Here is a 19321-nt window from a genome sequence, read left to right as displayed (position 1 = left end):
AGATGATTATTTAAACATCTATTGTGATTAGAAAATAAAAAACCACTGTAAAAGCCTCTGAACACATCTAGGTATTACTGAATGACAAAACTAAAACGGGGAATTTTTTTTCCTTTTCCATTGGTCAGTTAAAGTTTTAAATAAATATACTTGAAAAGAATGCTGGGGTTGAAAATAAAAAAAATCTATGTGCTAATCAGCAAATCTGACCTATTGCATCACCCCAGCACAGGATTTTAAGCCTAGAATTCTTGCCTTGAGCCAAAAATTTGTTGTTTAAGGGACTTTCTTCATTCCTTACATACAGAGATTGTGGCTTCAGCATGAGTCAGAAAAGTCTGGCCTCTTAAAACAGACTAACAGTGATGAAGGTATGTGGGATTTTGTTCTTTTTCTGTCTTGTTGATGAGCCAATTCAAACCTTTTGAAGTGACAAGGGACTAGAGGAGGGCTCTTCAAATGTACTTAATAATAAGCACCGTTTTTATTGAACGAGTCCAGCTAAAACTTGAAAGTAAAAAGGCGGCCCCTGACAAATACATGTGCTGGACTGAGGCCTTGTTCAGTCACCTGCAGGCTCGTGTTACTCCTGTTGCAGCATGCTAGCAGTGCTGATTTGTTGTCTGCTACAAGCTGATTTCGGCTGCACGACTCACCCTCTGTTAGAGCAAACAAGATGATTAATGACAATGTTATGCAGACAGCAACTGAAGCCAACAAACTCCTCAGACTAGATTCCTCCTCCTCCAGGAGGGAAAAATGTCTTTCCAATAGCGGAAACAACAGATCCAAATGTATCTACAGGGAAGGTGCAGTTAAGGTACCAACAGAAACACAAGGTTTCCATTACAGACTCCTGTCTAGATCCTTCCTGTGTGACCTCAGAATTGCTCAGTCTGTTACCCAGCCCACTCTGCAAACCCAGAACAGCTCTAGATCAGACATCTGACTTAGCAGCTCCATGGGAGCTCTAGAGTATGACACTGCTTGGCATCATATCCTTCTTTAGCCCACTCTTTACAGTGGAAAAAACGATTACATTCTCACTATAGGACACTTCTGCCTCTCCTTCCAATCTGGGAATTTCTCTTTGTGAAGCCCAGGATTATGTGCCAAGAGAGCTCACAGGCTCTCAAGCCATTCATTCTCAGTGGTGTGGTCATTGCATAGAGAAATTATGTATGTAGTAGAATTAACCAATAGGTACACACAGGTCAAATGGCAGGAACCAAAAATGGGACACAGTGACTTCTTAATGTCATTACTTTTTTTACGAGATTCTTTTGCAAACATATCTTCACTGATAACTGTGCTCCTTTTTTGATCAGTGTGATGACCTTTCTTTTCTCAGCCCTCAGTGCGGGACACAGGTTACTCCTTGCTTGTCTAAAAATGGAAGGGACTTCTCTATATGAAAATGCTAGCTAGTGCTTATTGAAAAATTCTGCTAGCTGACTTAGATGGTCTGAAATTCTGAAATCTGAAATTATTTATCTGAGTTCTGATCACTCTGGGAGATAAAAATTAGAGCAAACCTAAAAACTTGAACCTGAAGATGCTTGCATTGCAAGAATGCCTGAAATCAAACTGAAACTTCATAAACCATCCCTGTCTGTACAATGACCACAGGAACAACCTTTGCAGTGGTTTAGACTGCTTTCAATGAAAGTCTACCTCACAAATTTTTATTTGTGGTGGCTTTCAAAAAATTTGCATGGTAATGTTCAAGATCTCTGGTTAGACAATGGAAATGTTTAGAGTGGGAGAGCAATTAAATAGATAATGACCAATTATATTAATCTGGTGTGAACTGTGGGTGAATTCATGCTGAAATTGGGAAACTGGCTACACGAGCTCTGCTCAGCAGTTGCATGAATAGCTGCAAAGAAGGAATCATATGACCTCATGAATCAGTCTTTTCTCTGTTGACACATCAATGATTTTTTTATTATTCTTTTCTACTTAAAACAGGAGAATGCTTGTAAAAGCAAAGCTTATCAAATTCATGAAAGGTTGTCCTGCTATGCGAAATAACAGACTAAAGGATTATTCATCTAATCTGAGACCTGCACTTTATTTATCTGAATTCTGGAAGATGTTGAATGTCATCTGCCTCCAACTGAAGTGCACATACTTTGGCATGAATAGACCTTGTGGGTAAGTGATGACATTTCATGTGCACAGCAGCTCCCAGGATTTGGAGACAGGATGAGATTTCATTTTGCTAGAAGCCAAGCAAACAGAAGTTAGTAAAGTTGTCTTTGGCTGTAATTGTGAAATGTCTCCTTGTGAACTTTTGAACTGTTCAATCAACAACATCACAGTAACACAGCATGCATGAAACCTGGGGCTTCAGTATTTATAAGCACAGCTAAAGCTGTAAAGCTGAGTGAAAAATCTGATACTGAGAGTTTATTGCAACTGTATGGAAGAGAGAGGGAGAGGGATTTCCTGTTATTTTATTCTCATTCTGGGTGAATTGTTTGCCAGAGAGCAAGGTGGTGTTGAAGTAGTTTATGAGCAGCATCTGCCAATGGCCATATTGAGCATCCAGCTTCAGGGAACAGGCAGCTCTGGAAAGTAGTTTTTATGGGCTGATAATCAAACACTAAATCTGTTGCTTGACACAAGGCAGCTACCATTCAAGGTATGCATAAAACTATTGCATACACCTCAAAATCTTATGCCCAGATTGTTAAACCACACTCCCTGTTTAAACCAGGCTTCAGGTTTTTTGTTTTCAATAGAGGAGTTATATTCTATTCTAACAGTTGTAGTTATGTTCTAAAGTGCCCACTTTTAAAACAGGTCAACTTCTTAGAAAAGACAGTATTTGCAATTCCACATTCAACTCTTGCAAGTCTCATTTATATGTCCTATTTTATATGTCCTTCCCTGTTTCTTTTGCATCTCCTGGCAGCCTCCTTCAACCACAGCTGTATGAAAAGGAAAAAAGAGCACCAGCTACTTGCTCCTTTCTAGTTTCAGCTTTTTTCAGTCTTTTCTATGTGTTAATACTTTAAACCACAAATGTTTTTAAGCACATACCCATCCAGGCCTCATTCTCATACTGAATCAGAAAATAAGCAAGAGAAGGTTTTCAACACTTCTCCCATTAACACCCATGGTTTGACACACCCTAAGTGCAGCTCAGCTGCTGTGACGCCCCCATTTGATGTTGGTTTTGAGGACAGCTGGTGCAGGGTCGTGACGGAGTCAGCCCCACCAGCCGTGCCTGATGTGTGGGGTCATGGCGTAGGAGAGAGGCCATGGCCAGTGCTGGAACTGAATGAATGGAGCATTTGCTGGATTGTGGAGGATCCGAGTCACAAGCCAATTATCTGAGTATGACTCTGGATGCGAAACATAACTGAAAAGCTGAGATCTTACACAGAAGACAGATGCATTTCAAAGACACCTTTGTCAAGGGCATCTTAAGATATATAACTTACATAACTCAAAAACAGAGAGGTGTTTTCAAAAAACTTATCATGGACTCACATAGAGAAATCAACTGGATTCCCTTTTTAATGAGCAAATACTACTACAAACACTACTTTTCTGTCTCAAAGTAGTATTGAAAGGAACATCTCTACTATTTTAAAATTTACTAAAATATACATATATACATCATGCCCCCCTTAGCAACTCTGTCTTCCCTTGCATGCTGCACCCATGTGTTCATTGCTTGCCTTTACAGAGCACTCTGTAAAGTGTTAAAACTCTGTTAAACTCAGTTACTTCTCAATGCAGAACATGGTTTATACATATGAATCATGCCAGAAGGGCTGCCCAGCAGCCACCATTTTCTCTGTAAGTATTTAAAAACCTTATTGGCATGTAAACCATTTCACCTTGTGAGAGATCAATGATTCCTTAGCAGAGATTCTTAACTCTGTGGGTTCATACATGTCAGGTAAAAATTCAGTAGCTGTAACTGTAGACAAGTCATAGTAGAAAGATCCCTATTACTTCCCAAAACATAAATTCCTAGTGCCTCCAGCACATTTATTGCTGCTCTTGTACACTTGTTTGTTCAAGAGTGCAGGTCTATTCTCTAACAGACCTGCTTTTCTGGGTGAGGAGGGGAAACCCACTGGCCTGACTTTTTGAGGTGGAGCATCCGTTCCCTGTGTTTGTAGGAAATTAGTTGATCACACTTGGCATGCCTGAAGCACAGTGGCTAATGAAATACTCTGAAATACAGGATCTTACTATGTACTGTGGCCAAATTTTTTCAGGAGAAGATTCCTGGGATAGGGAAGTGCTATGAAATATAATAGGAATTGCACCATTACTATGAAATTCTAAAAGATATCAGTGTCATGTAAGTCTGCAGGCTAGCTCTAAAACCTGATGTACAGGATATAATTTTTACTTTGAAGAAGATCACAGAAGTTCCCTGCTGTTCTTACTTCCATTTGGACTCTTGCTCAATCCAGTCCTAAATCTGAGAACCACAAAATTATTTGAACCTGATTTCCTTCCATATTCCTAGCTCCTGCTGAGCACAACTCTGGCAACCATGGGTCTTGGGCTGGGATTCAAGAATTGCAATATGCAGAACTGCAAGGTTCATAAACTTGAATAATTGGGAGGTTCTGTTACAACAGACAGACTGTGAATAAACCCAAAGAAAACAGGAATTGCAGCTTCATGAGTTGTGGTATTGTATCCTGACTTAGCTTTGCGGGATTGAGATGATCCAATTATTGCTGTTGCAGCTTGACAGTGCCAAATGGGACTGCTTATTATTCCTATCAAAAGACATGATGCACAAAGTACTTTGAACTTGATTTTCAGCCAATTGGCTGGAACTTGTTTCTACTTTCCTTTGAAAATTAGTTTTTACAGCTCAGTTTTAGGATTTGTGAATAATGGACAAATAACAGAAAAACTTAAGTCTTTGGAAAAATGATACATCATTACACTGCACAAAACCAGGTATGTGTTTAGCATTTTTTGCAGAACATAAATACCTCAGCACTGTAAAGTTGTGTACACCATGCTGTCTGCATGCTCATCGATGCAGATTTGTAAATCACCTTTTCAGGGATTCACCCTTTGTTCTACTACTCAAGGCTGTAAATGCTGTTAGGAGAACAAATTCACCACTCTGTGTGAGGCAGGTAGGGCTTATTCCCATGCCTGAATAAAGGGGGGAAGGAACTGGATACAACGATGTCTACATAGAAAGTAAGAGAGAGGCTGAAGGATCAGTTAATTATTCACTGACTACTGCTGTGTCACTGGAGTTCTGCACAGATGGTAAGGAGCTGTGTTTTATAGTCAGAAGAGTCAAGCACAAGCTTGACCTAGGAACTCAGGACTGCTTTTATATTTTTAAAACATTAGATATTAAAAAATCCAAAGGTGGTCTGATTTCCAAGTGAGAAACAGCTGTGCAGTGAAAGTTACTGTTGTTCTTCCTGTGTTTGTCTGTGAAACCACAACAAATGTACTCAAATGAAAAACGTGCCAGCAGAGTCACTTCTTCATAAAGGAATACCACAGACCTTGCCTTGCACAGATGAGAATGGTACAGCCTCCTCAGAATTACTTGGCTGAGGAAACAGTTATGAGATAATTTGGATTTCTTTGCAAATGAGACTAGAACTCAGTTCCTCCATAGCTTTCAAAAAAGAAAAACTATCAAGTACACCAATCACATCAGCTCCTTGCCTTTCTGTGAGAAATTCATCTAAACATCTAAGAAAGTAATTTGCATGCCAACACCAGAAAGATGTAGCTTATACCAAATGAGTTTGAGTCTCTTGCAAACAACAGTGGTCATATCCAATTGGCAGTGTACATGTATAACACAGAAATGCAACTTGGATTTTTCCAAGGAAACTCTACACACAGAACCAGAGTTGGCTCTTGGAAAGAAGCTTTAAGCAAACATTTGCACATAAGTTCAGTACAGGTATGGAATGTTTCTCCAAACTAATTAGTCTGTAATTCACCTGCAAATGCTAACCTTAGCAGCACAAACTGATGACATAACTTTAGAGAGTATAGCTGCTTTTTCAAGAATTCATTACAAAAGCAAAGCACCAGCCAGATAATATTCTCTCAGAACTTTTTTGGAACTTATTATATTCTTGATAACAAAAAAAGAAATTTAGTAATTTTTGCCTTAGTGACAAAAATTAATCTAGTGATTTGTACATTCAAGGGGGAGTAGTCTATTGCATGTAGAAATTAAATTATGTTCCTGTAAACAATTTATAAGAACACCAGTCAGGATTCTTTTTTTCACTGAGAAGTTTGGTGTTAGACTGGGAGGAGGGAAGTACTCAAATCCTGATTAATCTATCAAACATAGTGAAAGGGGAGAACTAGGATTTTTTCATGTTAGAGTCCTAAAACCTCAAGGAATTAACACCAGCCTATTAAACAATCTCATTTTAAATGATAGGGAAGAGAAAAAGAAAGTATCAAGCAAAAGATATAGCTTTAAAATAGCGTATTTTCAGAGTGGTGATTTTGTTTTGGTAAGGTCAGTGATATTGTTTACCCCAGAGGCCACACTGCTCAGAAAAATCACATTCAGAAATGCAGAGAAAACAGACGAGTTCTACATGACTTTTCACCAGTAAGCAATGCTAGCAAAAAGTCTAAAAATGTGTAGCCCTTCACCATGTAGGCCCTTTTGGTATGGGTCAGGTGAGATTTTATACTTGGAGAGGAAAGCTGTGTTTGCTTAATCCACACTACTTACTGGAAACATCAGCCAATTCCAAATACTGCAGTTAGGGTAAGAAAGAGAATCACAGAATGTTCTGTTCTTTTTGTTGTCTTTTTTTTTTTTTTTTTAGAGAACACCCCTTTGGGGACTGACTGAAACTTTTCTTAGAAGATACTGGTGCTGAACATCTGTACTTTGACAAGCAGTGTTCAAAAGCTGTTTCTCATTACAGTTTTGTATCTGCAGTATAGAGTGAGAGCTTTGTAAATTATCACTTTAGTATAAGGTATCTGACAGTCATGTTCCTAAACATATTTCATCTGCACATGTCCCAGTTATAGATGTCTGGGACAAGGATCATGGTAAAGCATTTGTGCCGGCTTTTGTACAATATTTGCTTACATCAGTGAGCACAGCAAAGATAACATTGTAATCTGCCTGACCAGCTCAGCCTCTGAAAGCTACCAATGACACTTATTAATTAAAATGGCTCCCCAGACATCAGACTGCTAAATTTGTACTCCAAGCTCCAACAGATGCTGGCTTAAATCATGTCTGATTTGGTCAGTGAGATGGTGCCCTTAATGATATTGTCCTGCAGACTGAAAGGAGATGCCAACACAACAAAAGTCACTCAAGCTGAACAAAAATGTGGGAAAATGGTTAAGTCTTTCAGCATGGTAATTACCTCGATCTCGTGTGATACCTGAACTCGTTTGCACACGAGATGTTAAGAAAGCTGTGGAGGACCGGGATGAATGATGAGTAACATTGTGTTCCCACACCTTTCTGGCTATGCTCCTCTTAAAGCTACTGTTTCAGACCCTCCACAAACTCTGGCAGTCACGTGAAAACTTATCGTAACAACAGCTTAAGGGATTCTGCAGAGCAGGTAAGAGCTGGAGGTTGTGGGTAGAGGGAGAATTCTCCCTTCAGGTTCCACTATTTGAGCAATACTGAGGTAATCTATGAAGCTGCAACAGCCCTGTTCCCCCTTCAAGGCCTCAGCAGCGCATGGAGGAGCAGCAGAATCAGTTAGGGTTCACTAAAAATTATATTTAACTATGCAAACCCACTTTTACATGTATTATCAAGGCAATGCTATATATATGCATATTATATTTGCAGGTGGTGGGCTAGGAAGATGTTTCTTTCCAAATGAAACACAAGATTCTGTGCTTAAAAAAACCCATGTGTGTTTCCTTATTACGGACACTGAGAGCTGGTTTTTTTAAGACAAGGGGTATGTGATTAGCTAGTCTTACCTCATATCATACACCTTGAAGTAAAACTGATTCTATTAAATTCACACCTAGTATCTATTAAAATTAGTAATCAGTAATTAGAATTACTTTGTCCCATGACCAAATTCTACATCTTCTCTGTCATTTGGAAAAAAAAAAAAAAAAAAAAAAGAGCTTTTTAATACATTTCTTATAGGTCTGTTTAGGTCTGTTTATGCTAGTAATACTATGTAGGGGCATCTATAAATTCCAACGCAGTTGCTTTTCTGGTTGCTCATACATTTGCTCATACATTTCTATTTAAGCTAGAATTTGGTTCCAAATGTTGCCAGTCTGAGAAATTCTAAAATGCAACTGAGAAGATCTCAGTAGTTTTTAATGATGAAAGCTGAGTGAAATAGAAGGTGTAAATATGGTACGTCTTTGCACAAAGGGGAAGATGTATCAATGATAATCCTGTCTGAAAGTAACCCTTTGGGGTATCTAAGAAATTCAGTTTTGTTTTGGCCATGTTAGGAGAATTTAGAAGATATTTTTACAAATACACTCTGGATTTATTACACAGTAAGGCTAAACATTTTATTGGCACTGCTTGTATAGATATATATACAGCAAATGGAAGTTTCCATTGACTTTGAGGGGCTTTCAGTGCTCTATGGGGAGTTTCACATGCATAAGAAAGCTGCATACAATTCACATAGGGCTTGGAAAATATATCAATCACCAGAATAATCAAAAACTGCCATGGTCCTCATGTATTAATGCTCATCTCCAAGTCCTTCTGCTGGTATTTAAAAGAGATTGCAAATTAAAAGTCAGTAAGCCCCTACATATAAATAACAAAAATTAGTCTGTGGTTCTGTGAGATTTTAGCAGCATCTCTGTTCTGTTACAGCAGGATAAGGTCCAAACTACTAGATTAATAATGTAGGACAGCCCTATATTCAGCTACGAGATTTTGCAAGAATGTAAAATAGTCTTAAGTCCCGGTCTAGTATGTAAATTTGTACCAATGTAATTTCATTTATTTACCCCGAAACTGCAAAATAAGTATTTCTCTGATCTATTAACAAACAGCCCATCATTTCACCAAAAATTTTGCAGGAAACATCTGAAGTTGTACTAATTCTTTTCAGCTGGCTCCATTCTAAGTTCCTCTAGTGGAAATACTGACAGCTGTTTACTTTAAAAAGCTCAATATATCCCTTCTGGCTGCTGTACCTCACCTGGACTTACTTTGGAAGAGTTAGCATTTCTGCTGCTCTCCTTTAAACCAGCTTTAAAAGCTACTGTTGAAGGCAGTAAGGACATAACCAGCATGCCCATTCTGCTTGGGTATTTATCGTCCAGGGATATTCTAGCTGGCTGCAGGACCAAAGCAGATGGAAAGATGCAAAACATGCAGCAGCAACGCTGTGTTCTTTCATATGAGTTTTTCAGGTGCCTCTATTCCAAAAACTCATATAACTTATAACCAAATAATAGAGAGTGGTCTGGTAGAAATACAGTGTGCAATAAATCTAAGATAGCTTACTGATCCATTGACTGCAACATCAGCAGCTACCCAGTCACCAATATATTGCCTGTATTTCCCGAGAGCACTACAAAATGACTGTAAGTGATTACAGCAAATCTTTTCCCTGCACTAGAGGTCATTTCAGGATATGCTTACTTTAACACCGTTTGACTTGTGCCAAGTTCCTGGTTAGTAACTGCTTTTTATGTTAGGGCTGCAAAAAAGCTTCTGAGGTCGTTTTTTCTACAAGTAACCACAGCAGTAGTACTCTGAACTTTTAAAAATTTTTCTTTTATATTAAGTGGAGGCGCTGTAAGATCTGCTGAATCTGCAAGACTTGAAAAATACAGGATATGTGTGTCTGACTTCAGTGCTTGCACTTAAATAACCCACATTGTCTAGCTATTGTTAAACCGAACACAGCAAGATAATGATCTCACTGCCCATGCAAAAGCCAAGTGGGTAACAAAGGGAAAAAAGTATACCTATAGAAATTCTACAGAAAGGACCCTTCAAAAGTTGTCCTGCATTTGAACAGCAGAGTATTTTTTTGGCTCTGTCAGCACCGACTTCCAGACAGCTGATCCAAGATTGGAAGGGGGTGGGGGGGAAGTTGGAACATGTTTAACTTATAAAACAGAACTAGAAACCACATGTCCAATATAAACAAGTTCCAGGTTTCTGCTCTTGGATGTGCTATAACCATATTCAGCCAGACAATAACACAATGGAACAGTTGTATTTTAAATGGTTAAAGGTGCCTTCTTTTCAGATGGAATCCAATTGTGAGTTTGTTTCATAAGGAATTCCAGTTTAGCAAAAGGTTTGTTTATGCAAAACTTCTGCCACATACACTTTCCAGTGTCCTGCAGAGAAACGCTACTGCCGAAAAGTCTTCTGCAGATCATTCTGAACACTCTTGTCCATAGGGCTGTGATTAATTTCTAATACAAACACAGCTATCAATTGCAACTGTCCATTCATTAAAAAACTTGCCTGCTGGTTGACTCCCAATTATTTTTAAGACCTAGATCTTGCCACTGAGAAGGAAAGTGCTACTACCTGTGTTTAGGATGAGGAAAACAACTGGAGGGTCATCCATCCTCACTACTTCCAATAGTAATAGGTTTCATTACACTGGACTCAAGTCCCATTTCTGTGCTAAAAGAAAAATGGGTTGTGGAAAGAGAAATCTGTGATGTTTCTGATTTTCCATTAGACACCTAGTTGTAACAATGACAAGTACAGTTTTACTTTAAATGCTTTTTAGCTACAATACCTACATTCTGTTAATTGTTACCAGAAACTTCATTTCTGTATCTTCTGCATGACTAATATCTCCATAAAGACTAGGGAGAAAGAGGGGGGGGGAAAAGAAATAAAGGGAAGCCTTTCACAGAAAAACCTGTATAACCATCAGGAGAGGTTCCTCCTAATAGCTAATATTAATCAAGTGTGTGGTAAAGACAGGTGTCATCTAATTGCATTCTCCATGCAACTAATTCAGCCCTAACTCTTTTGCAGCTGAATTGACTGCATCCTGTTATTCAGTCTTGAAGCAGTCCGGTAAAAAGAGTGAGTAGGAGTAGTTTTACTTTTCTTCCTGACTTCAGCTCCTTTTGAAATATGTAAGTTTTAAAATTTGCTTACTTTTCCAGAAATTTATGCCCTATGTTTATTTCAAGGACTTTAACATTAAGAAACTTATAGCATATATATTTTTTGTTATCTTCAATGAACATAGATTGTTTGATCCAGGCTTAGAATCAATGCTTTTAAAAAAGAACTTTAGTCTTGGGAATTGCATTGTAGGGTGAGGACTTAGGCAGGGCTTTTAAGGAAGTTGTTCTATGTTTTCTACTGACTTTTTTTTTAACGTGTTGAAATGTTCTTAGAGGAAGTAAGAAAGGAGTTGTGAAGTTCTTTCAGAGGAAACACAAACAATGCTTTAAAAATCTGTATTGTTTTTAAAAATATAGGCTTATTAAACGAGTTAACATTATCAGTTTTCAGAAAAAAAGTAACAGGCTGCTGAAGTTCTTAACACTGAGAAAGAAGGCTTACGCCTTAGGCTGGAGAGACAACTGTTTCGTGAGGCTGGTATTTGAATCTGTCCAGAAGCCACCACTTGGGTCCATCTCAGAAAAAAAACCTTAGAGAAAATATTTTGATGCACTCAGCAAAGTAAGGAGGTGGAAGGCACTTAAGGGCCACAACAGCCTAAAGTCATCTTGCAGCTTTTGGATAATCTGGGTGTATGCTAATGAGAGTGAGGGAAGCATGCAGAGCCTGTGAGCTGTTTCTAACTTTTAACACAAGAAATCTAACCCAGGAGGCCCAACATGCAGAGGGACAAACTCATTTAGTCTGTCCTTTTGCCTTTGGGAAATCCACATTGGGGAAAGGCCTTTCCAATTTTCTCTGGTATCCTGTTCAGAGGGAGTGCAGCTCCCCATAAGTCCTGGTATGCAGAGCAGCCCAACTGGCAGCTCAGGAGGACGGACTGAAGCACCAGCACCACTCATTTCATCCTGCTGTACACAAGAGCTGTCTGCAGTCCTGCTTTGCACTGCTCTTGAGTGGCACAGAAGGCCCTAGACTGGGTTTTTTCTCTTGTAATCTTTTCCTGCAAAGCCTCGGGTCTTCACCAACACTGCCCACTTGCTACACACATACACATATACCCCTTTAAGAGTCACTGTGTGCCTAGAGACAAGCTAAAGAAATCTCAGCCAAATCTAGTCCATGCTTTTTTTTCATTTAACTAGTTATGTTTCTGGTAATTGCAATTGCCAGGTGCTAAAATGGAATATAAAGTTTGTTTCAATGATAGAAAAACTTCCTTCTTACATTGTTGATTGGTTTCTACACACATGGATAGCATCTTGATTCAGAACTTAAGGGAAGCTGTGCTTTACTGTTTTGTTTTGAATTAACATAGTGTGAGCAAATCAGACTTACTAGAACTGAAAGTGAAATCAAAACCTCGATTTAAAATGGATTATTTGTACTTTATATAAAGGCCTCTTTACCAGCCTGAACACAAGCGATATACTCCTCCTGTTTGTCCAGCCTAATTGTTATGCTCTTGTCATACTTGTCACAGTGAGGTTTGATTGCTTTATTCTCAGATTGCTTTCAAATGACAAATACATTATTAAATTCTCCATCTTCACATACACTAGCTCCAAAGTCATCAGAGAAATTTTGCCCAGGGAAACAAGATATAATAACTGATGGGGAAAAAAGGGTGCATAAGCTAAAAAAGAGCTTTTTGTCATATAGGTTCATTAGTGTCATCCTCAAATATGTGATTATAGAGATTTAATGTAAAGAAATGAAAATAAGTTGGTCTTTTCTACCTATTTCAATTCAGCTAATAAATAAGGGTTAGACTAAAAAGAACAACACATGCCAAATAATATATCCTCCACAATTGCAGGGTTGAGCAGGCAGAACACATAGCTGCCCAAGCTCACTCTGCCAGCTAGAGATCAACATAAGTCTTGACCACCTTCTCTTGGATGAGTCCTAACCTGACATCTATGAGCAAGGATAATATAATTAGGCCTTTGCTTCTTCCTGTGCTCCAACAGCCACATAAAGCTGGTTTAGCAATAGTACAGAAGAGCTACTGTTAAGCCGCATGGCCCCTAAGTTGGTTTTGCTGCAAGACTAAGTAAGACTCCAGGCTGAGACTGGTGCCTCCTTCTCCTTAGCTCCTGCTAATTTGTGCAGACTCATTTAATTCTGATGACTGACTGAAAAGCTGTTTCTGTGTTAAGATGTGCTGCTTAGTGCTTATAACTAGTAAGTTTAGAAGGACAGTTCAATGGAGTTAAATGAAGGTTTATTTCGTACTTTCTCTGTATTCATGATGGTGATGGTGTGCTAATGCAGATGGCTAAAAGCTTGAAAAGTCACAATGATTTGATGGGGAGATGCAATACATAGAATTCTTGTGATACTTGCCGAAAATCCCATCAGTTTTTCTCAATGTATAAATACGTCATATAATGCAATAAGCTAGGACTCTCTACAGCCTCTCAGAACACAGCAGTCCTGGACAAGGCTCTATAAGATTGTAGCCTGTAGATTGCTATTAGGCTCTGTACTGTCTCCCTTCTTTCACTGGTGCATCAAGAGACCAACTGGTTTCCAGTAGCTCCAGAAAATTTCCAGACCTCTGTGCTGAAAACCTGCTTAGATGAAGGAGAGCTCTGTCATGTACATTATTTAGCTGATTTTTTGCAAGTCCTTTGTGTTTAGGAATTTTCTCAGGGGAGAGGATTTTTGAAATCAGTGCATCAGTGAAACTTTTTGTATCAGTGGGGTCAGTACCGCTTGGGACAAACGGGGGTGCTGCCTCTGTGGACCACAACAGAGCTTTTGAGATCCATGGGAGCCTTAGTGGAAAAATAATCAGACTTGACAACTACCCACTGGCACTAAATATAACCTTCTGGTAAATATTAAAACTTCAAGGGCTTTGTGGCTGATGATCATGTTGAACTCCAGGACATTAAGTAAGAGCCTAGAGTAGAAAACATAAACATGAAAAGAAACATAGGGGGATGGGAGTTTTGAAAGCTGGTGGAGAGAACAGAGAAGATTTTGGTGACAAAAGTTTTTTTGCCTGGTTCAAGGGTTTGCAGTGTAATAAAGATGAAGTATTCATAAGGTTGAGACAGATTAACCAGTAGTATACCAAAAAAGCACACAACAAACTGTGGATTGCTCCAGCACATTTTGTCCTAATAGGAGTACTGAAAAATGCTGTACACTGAGTAAAGGACAAAAAGCAGATGCTCTTGGCATTTCCATCTTGGTTCTTCTGCTTTAAATAGGAGAATTAGCATCCTGTGCACTATGGTTTTTACTTTACATATTTAAGCTCCGATATCTGCCTATAACTATCAGAAGGATTTCACACAGAGCACCAAACAGCTGGAAAATAGTACCAGCTCTCAGTCCCTCTCAATTTGGGCTGGATTTGATGCAATAGTACTTGGAAGGCTCTGTATCTCTTTGACATAAGCTCAAGGATCCAGTCTATCCTTCCTCAAACCATGAAGAGTAAAGCCTTTATTTTCTCAGCACAGCAGCAGACAAGGACAAGCAAGTTTCTAAAGCAACTCATAAACTGTTCTGTTCAAGTACCTCTTGCATGATCAACAGTTATCTTCTAGCCTGCTGTGCTGTTCTCAGCCCTCTGGTCACCCCTAAATAGCAGCTCATCTAGTTATATAGCACATGGAAGAAGTTCTGCTCCATAGCAGAAGTTTTGACTGTTCTTAGCAAGCAGGTTTGGGAGTTATTTGGATAGCTGTTTAAAGCAGCTTCCATGTGTACCTGGAGTACTTTCACCACTGCTCTGTGAGGTGGATAGCCATCACCCTGTCTATCTGACAGCTGGGCAGACGGATGTGTTAGTTAACTAGCTCAGGATGACTAGAGAGCAGAGGAGACCCAAAGCCCTCGTTCTGATGCAGTAAAACACCATGATGTGTTTTGTAAGAACAGACATTTACCAGTCCTGGGAGTGATCATTTGTTTTGTTAGCTTAACTCTTAATGTCTTACAAACCTTTTTCAAGGCTGTCACAATTTCTTTTAAAGATAGAAAAAAATTCAAACACCTTAGAAAACATTCTGCAAGGAGAGTAAGAGGCATTTTAAGCCTGTTTAAGACTCAGTCCAGAGACAGACCTGTTGCCAGTGAGGAGGGAAACTTGGCAGCTTTGCTTAAAGCTTCCCACACAGACACTGGAGACGAAAGAAAACAAAGAAGCTGTAGTCCCCGAGGGTCCTGCCACTCCCTGGGCAAAAACAGTCCCTTCCCTGCTTTTCCTTTAGCTCTCAGACACACACACGTGCTCTCTTAGTGCCATTAGCTACAGCAATAACCAGTTGAGCCCTACAGTCACGGAAAGAAATACAGGAAATGAAGGGTTAAAAAAAAAGGGAAAAGAGAAAAAAAAAAAAGAGAACTTGGAGGCGAGCCAGCGTCCCCGAATGACTCCGCTCCGCCGGCAGCCTGGAGCGACACTCCCCGCTGGTCCTGCCCTCCCTCCTCTCCCAGTAGGGCGGGCATGCCAAGCCCTCCTCTCTTTTATCAGGGGTTGGAGTTCCCCTTCTTGGTCTCTGGTTGGTTTAGGAATCCAGAAACGCTGCTAAATTTATCTTTTGCTTTCAGAACAATGGCAAATGCCAGCAATAAGAATGCAAAAGAACTGAAAATTAATGGAGACAATTCCCTGCAAGCCAAGTGGAAACACCTTTTCTGTATAACTCCCAAGGCGGCAAAAAGCAGTTACACAGTGCAAAGCAGGACAGGCTGCCTGGGGTGCCAGGAACACGCTGTTCCTTTGGCTGTGTGCCACAGGGAATTGTCCATCCATATGCTCAAATTTGATGGGGCTTTCTTCTCTCCCACGGAGAGCAAAGCATATTGTCAAATTAGAAAGGCTCTTGCTTTATCTCAGGAAGGCAACAGAAACAGCTGAAGGTACACTGAAAGTAGGGCCGGCATGGGTGAGGCTAACACCTCAGAGCTAAAACTGCTCAGGAGTTATGTCATGCTTAGTTCTGACGATCTCATTCTGACTGCTCTTTGTAAGAGAACTGACCACACATCTTAGTAAACTAATTTGCCATCTGAAATTACTCAGTGGAACAGCTTGCACAAGTCTGCTCTAGTCGGTGTGGTGCCTCAACACATGTGCTATGATTGGTGTCTTCAGCAGAGATTGGTCTCCTCAATTTTTGGTGTCCCCTGTCTGACTGGAAGCCATCCCATTTCCTGGCACCAGGCAGAGGCGTGAGGTGTGGCAAGTCATGGGGCCTGTTTCAAGATGGCCCTCCTAATACTTTCAGTGCAACTTTCACAACGCTTGCAAGACTTCCACTCTTTCTGTGGGTGTGTCTCATAAATTACAGTACCAACAAAAAAGTGCTCAGTCTTCACCAAAAAGTAAGCACTGAGCACTGATGAGTACATCAAATGTTTTTTTCTTTTGAATTCGGTTTTACCCAGCTGCCAAAAGCTTTTTAGACACTGCCCAAATCCCCCTCTCACCTCACTTATGGTGTCTCCTTGTGACTCATGTTCAGCCTCTCATCTACCTTCTGCTTACTCTAGCTTTCACAAAGTGTCTGCTAAAGAAAGAAACAGACACACAGCCATGTAGGTGCCTCTAGAACATTTAATTTTAAAATATCAAGAGTATCGATACCTGCATGGGAAGTGATAAGCTGCTATAAAGAGAGTGACTGGAGCATGGAGTAGGAAAACCGGGGAGGTAAGAAGTACAGGAAAGGGAAGTAGGAGACACACAGAACAAGAAGGCCAGCAGCTAAAAATTACAGCTTGGTACAATCCACACAGATGACCCACATGCCGCTCCCTGTGACATTAATAAAAAAGGGCAACATTAGCTTTGAATCTATGCCCAGTAAGGGCTTATTACCAGAGGGGCTTTTTTTGTTGTTGTTTGGTTTTCCCGAGCTTGAGTTCCGAGAGGTGAAACCATAACAGTGGCCAAATAAAAGTTTGTTTGGTTTTGTTTTTCATTTTAATTACCAAGCTGTAACAAATAAATCTCTGGCTGGATTGTAACTAACCTGTGTGGGTCCTTAGATGAGCTTTAAGATGGGAAGATTTGCCATAAACTTTTTCACACCCCACATAGTGGCATTTGTGCTTTTTCTGGGGTGATCCAGGGTCAGTCCAGCTTCTTATGCGTTTGTTCTTTTGTCTGGGGCTTGGCTCAGTTACTGCAGCCAGGCTAGTAGGTGTGGCTGCTCTTTCTCCTCCATGCTTACCAGCTGAAGACAGACTTTCTTCCCCAAACTCCTCAGGAGCAATAGAAATGTGTATTTGTTCTGTTATATCAAGCGTCTCTTTTTTTTCCATCCTTAGAGCAGGTGAGTTTGGGACATGCTGGTTCAGATCTGCTAAAATGCTAGCTACCACGAGTAATGATGATCCATTGTCTTTCCCGGTTTCTCTGACTTCCCGTCCATCTTCTTCATTGGATGAAGGAAGTATTGCTGCATCAAGTTGGGGATCAGGCTCCCCTTTGGGACTATGGATAACAGCACGACTTGACATAGAAACAAGGCACTCTGCTGCAAAATGATCCACGTATGCTGCTGTTGCCATTTTTCATAAGTTTAAAAAAAAATCCAAACAGACGAAGACAAAAAAAAAAGAAAAAACAAACCAAACACAACAGTGCTCTTTCCCTTTTTAAAAAGATTACACAAGCAGACTTTTCCCTCCCTTATTTCTTAGGATCGGTTTGTAGGAGTAAAGGCTGATTTAGCAGCCATCAAACCCACACTTTGTTCATGACGATCACACCCAGCTTGTCACTAAATCGAAAAAGCGTTGGCGGTCCAATGGAAGAGAAAAAGAACAGCAGATAGATCCTGGCACTGGCAGCTTGTTGCTCGAAGTATGGATTAATGCCGTTTTCTCAAGAAGGCAATGAGCTGGCGATGCGGTCTCGCTGCCCTCCCATCACGCTGTGACAGCGGACCCGGCGCGCCCCGTTATCGCTGCCCGGAGCCGCCCGGACCCCGCGGGGCGTGGCCTGGGGAACATCTGGGCGTGACGTCAGCGCGGGACCGCAGCCCGCGCCAGCAGGTGGGCGGCGCGCGCGGGGGGCAGCGCCCGCCGACGGGAGGAAGCGCGCGATTGGCTGGCGGCGCGCGCGGCCGGCACCCTCCGCCCCCGCCGCGGCCGCAGCGCGCAGAGCGGCACGCGCGGACCCCTCCGCCGGTCCCGGGCCTTTCGCTCCCTCCCCTGCACCCTCTGACGGACGTAAGCGATTCGATAACATCCGTGTTAGACCTGCACTGCAAGGGACAATTTAACAGGCGCTGAACTGTTACCAGATTAAAACGCTGTGAAGTTGGAACTGATACAAATGACAGGAAGGAGCGAGGCTGCACAGTTTGGTCCGCAGCTACACAGATGGAGCTCGGATGTGGATTTTAATGGGTTGTGACAGGTTTAACTAACTGCTGGGGAACACACTTGAAATCACCTTCCTTTCCGTCAAAACTCTAGCACTCTGCAGCCTCTGGATTATTTAAAAGTACAAATGCAAATAAATTTGGTTTCATTATTATTTTCTCCTTATAAAAGATACATCTCAGTTTTATAGCGATTAATGCCTGAACCAACGAGAGAGTTGTATTTGTGACTAACTTAGAGAGCAGAAGTAAAGAAATGCATCTAAATGGAGATCTGAAAGCACTTGTGATACCTATTACCTTTTGCTGGAACATGCTTCTCCAGACTAATTCCTATGAAATTCATGTCTTTAGCAAAGATGGCCCTTTTCTCTGAGACAGAGATGATCAGAGGAGGGTTGCTTTGGAAGCACTTCTTTCTGGAGGAAAATTTTTGTGGAGTTTGAGGGGGTGTGAGAGGAAGTGAACATCTGTTCCAGAAACCCAAATAGTTTTGGTGTTAGGCTGAGCAAAAAGCTGGTTTCGTACATGTGGAAATACCACATTCAGGAGTAAAGTCTGCTTCTGCTACCACTGTGCTTTGTGAAAAAACAGGATTTATGTTCCCATGCAACACTGCCCCTCAGGGCCAGGCTTATGGGTAACCTGTGCCTGCCACAGTGCCCCATGTCTGCTCGGAACAGGGCAGCCTGTAGTGCAGTCTCTGTAGCAGAGGGAAATAAGGCACAACCAGTGCAGGAGGATGTGGTTTAATGCTGAATCGAGACAGATCATTTTGATGCAGACATACCGTACCATACCATTTGTTCTGCTGAGCAGATCTACAGGAAATGTTAACACATTTCCAAATAAAAAGGTTGAGCTTGAGACTTACCCATTAGAAAAAAAG

General features: G+C 40.7%; 1 protein-coding gene and 1 long non-coding RNA gene across 2 annotated transcripts in view; one reads left to right on the top strand and one right to left on the bottom strand.

Annotated features, from left to right (window-relative positions):
• The window catches only part of KLF13 (Kruppel like factor 13), a 34447-nt gene extending 16389 nt beyond the window's left edge, over positions 1-18058 (bottom strand). The window contains exon 1 of the mRNA XM_010390789.3: positions 17074-18058. Coding sequence (XP_010389091.1) covers positions 17074-17614 — 541 coding nt within the window. The 5' untranslated portion in view covers positions 17615-18058. The remainder of the gene's footprint in view (positions 1-17073) is intronic.
• On the top strand, positions 26-11047 carry LOC120410525. The gene is made up of 3 exons (XR_005602728.1): positions 26-371; positions 1972-2157; positions 10976-11047. It is a non-coding gene; the product is annotated as an uncharacterized LOC120410525 (long non-coding RNA).
• Positions 18059-19321: the final 1263 nt, after the last annotated feature.

This window comes from Corvus cornix, chromosome 10 (assembly GCF_000738735.6).
Source record: "Corvus cornix cornix isolate S_Up_H32 chromosome 10, ASM73873v5, whole genome shotgun sequence".
Classification (NCBI taxonomy): Eukaryota; Metazoa; Chordata; class Aves; order Passeriformes; family Corvidae; genus Corvus; species Corvus cornix.
This window is presented reverse-complemented; position numbering and strand designations above follow the sequence as displayed.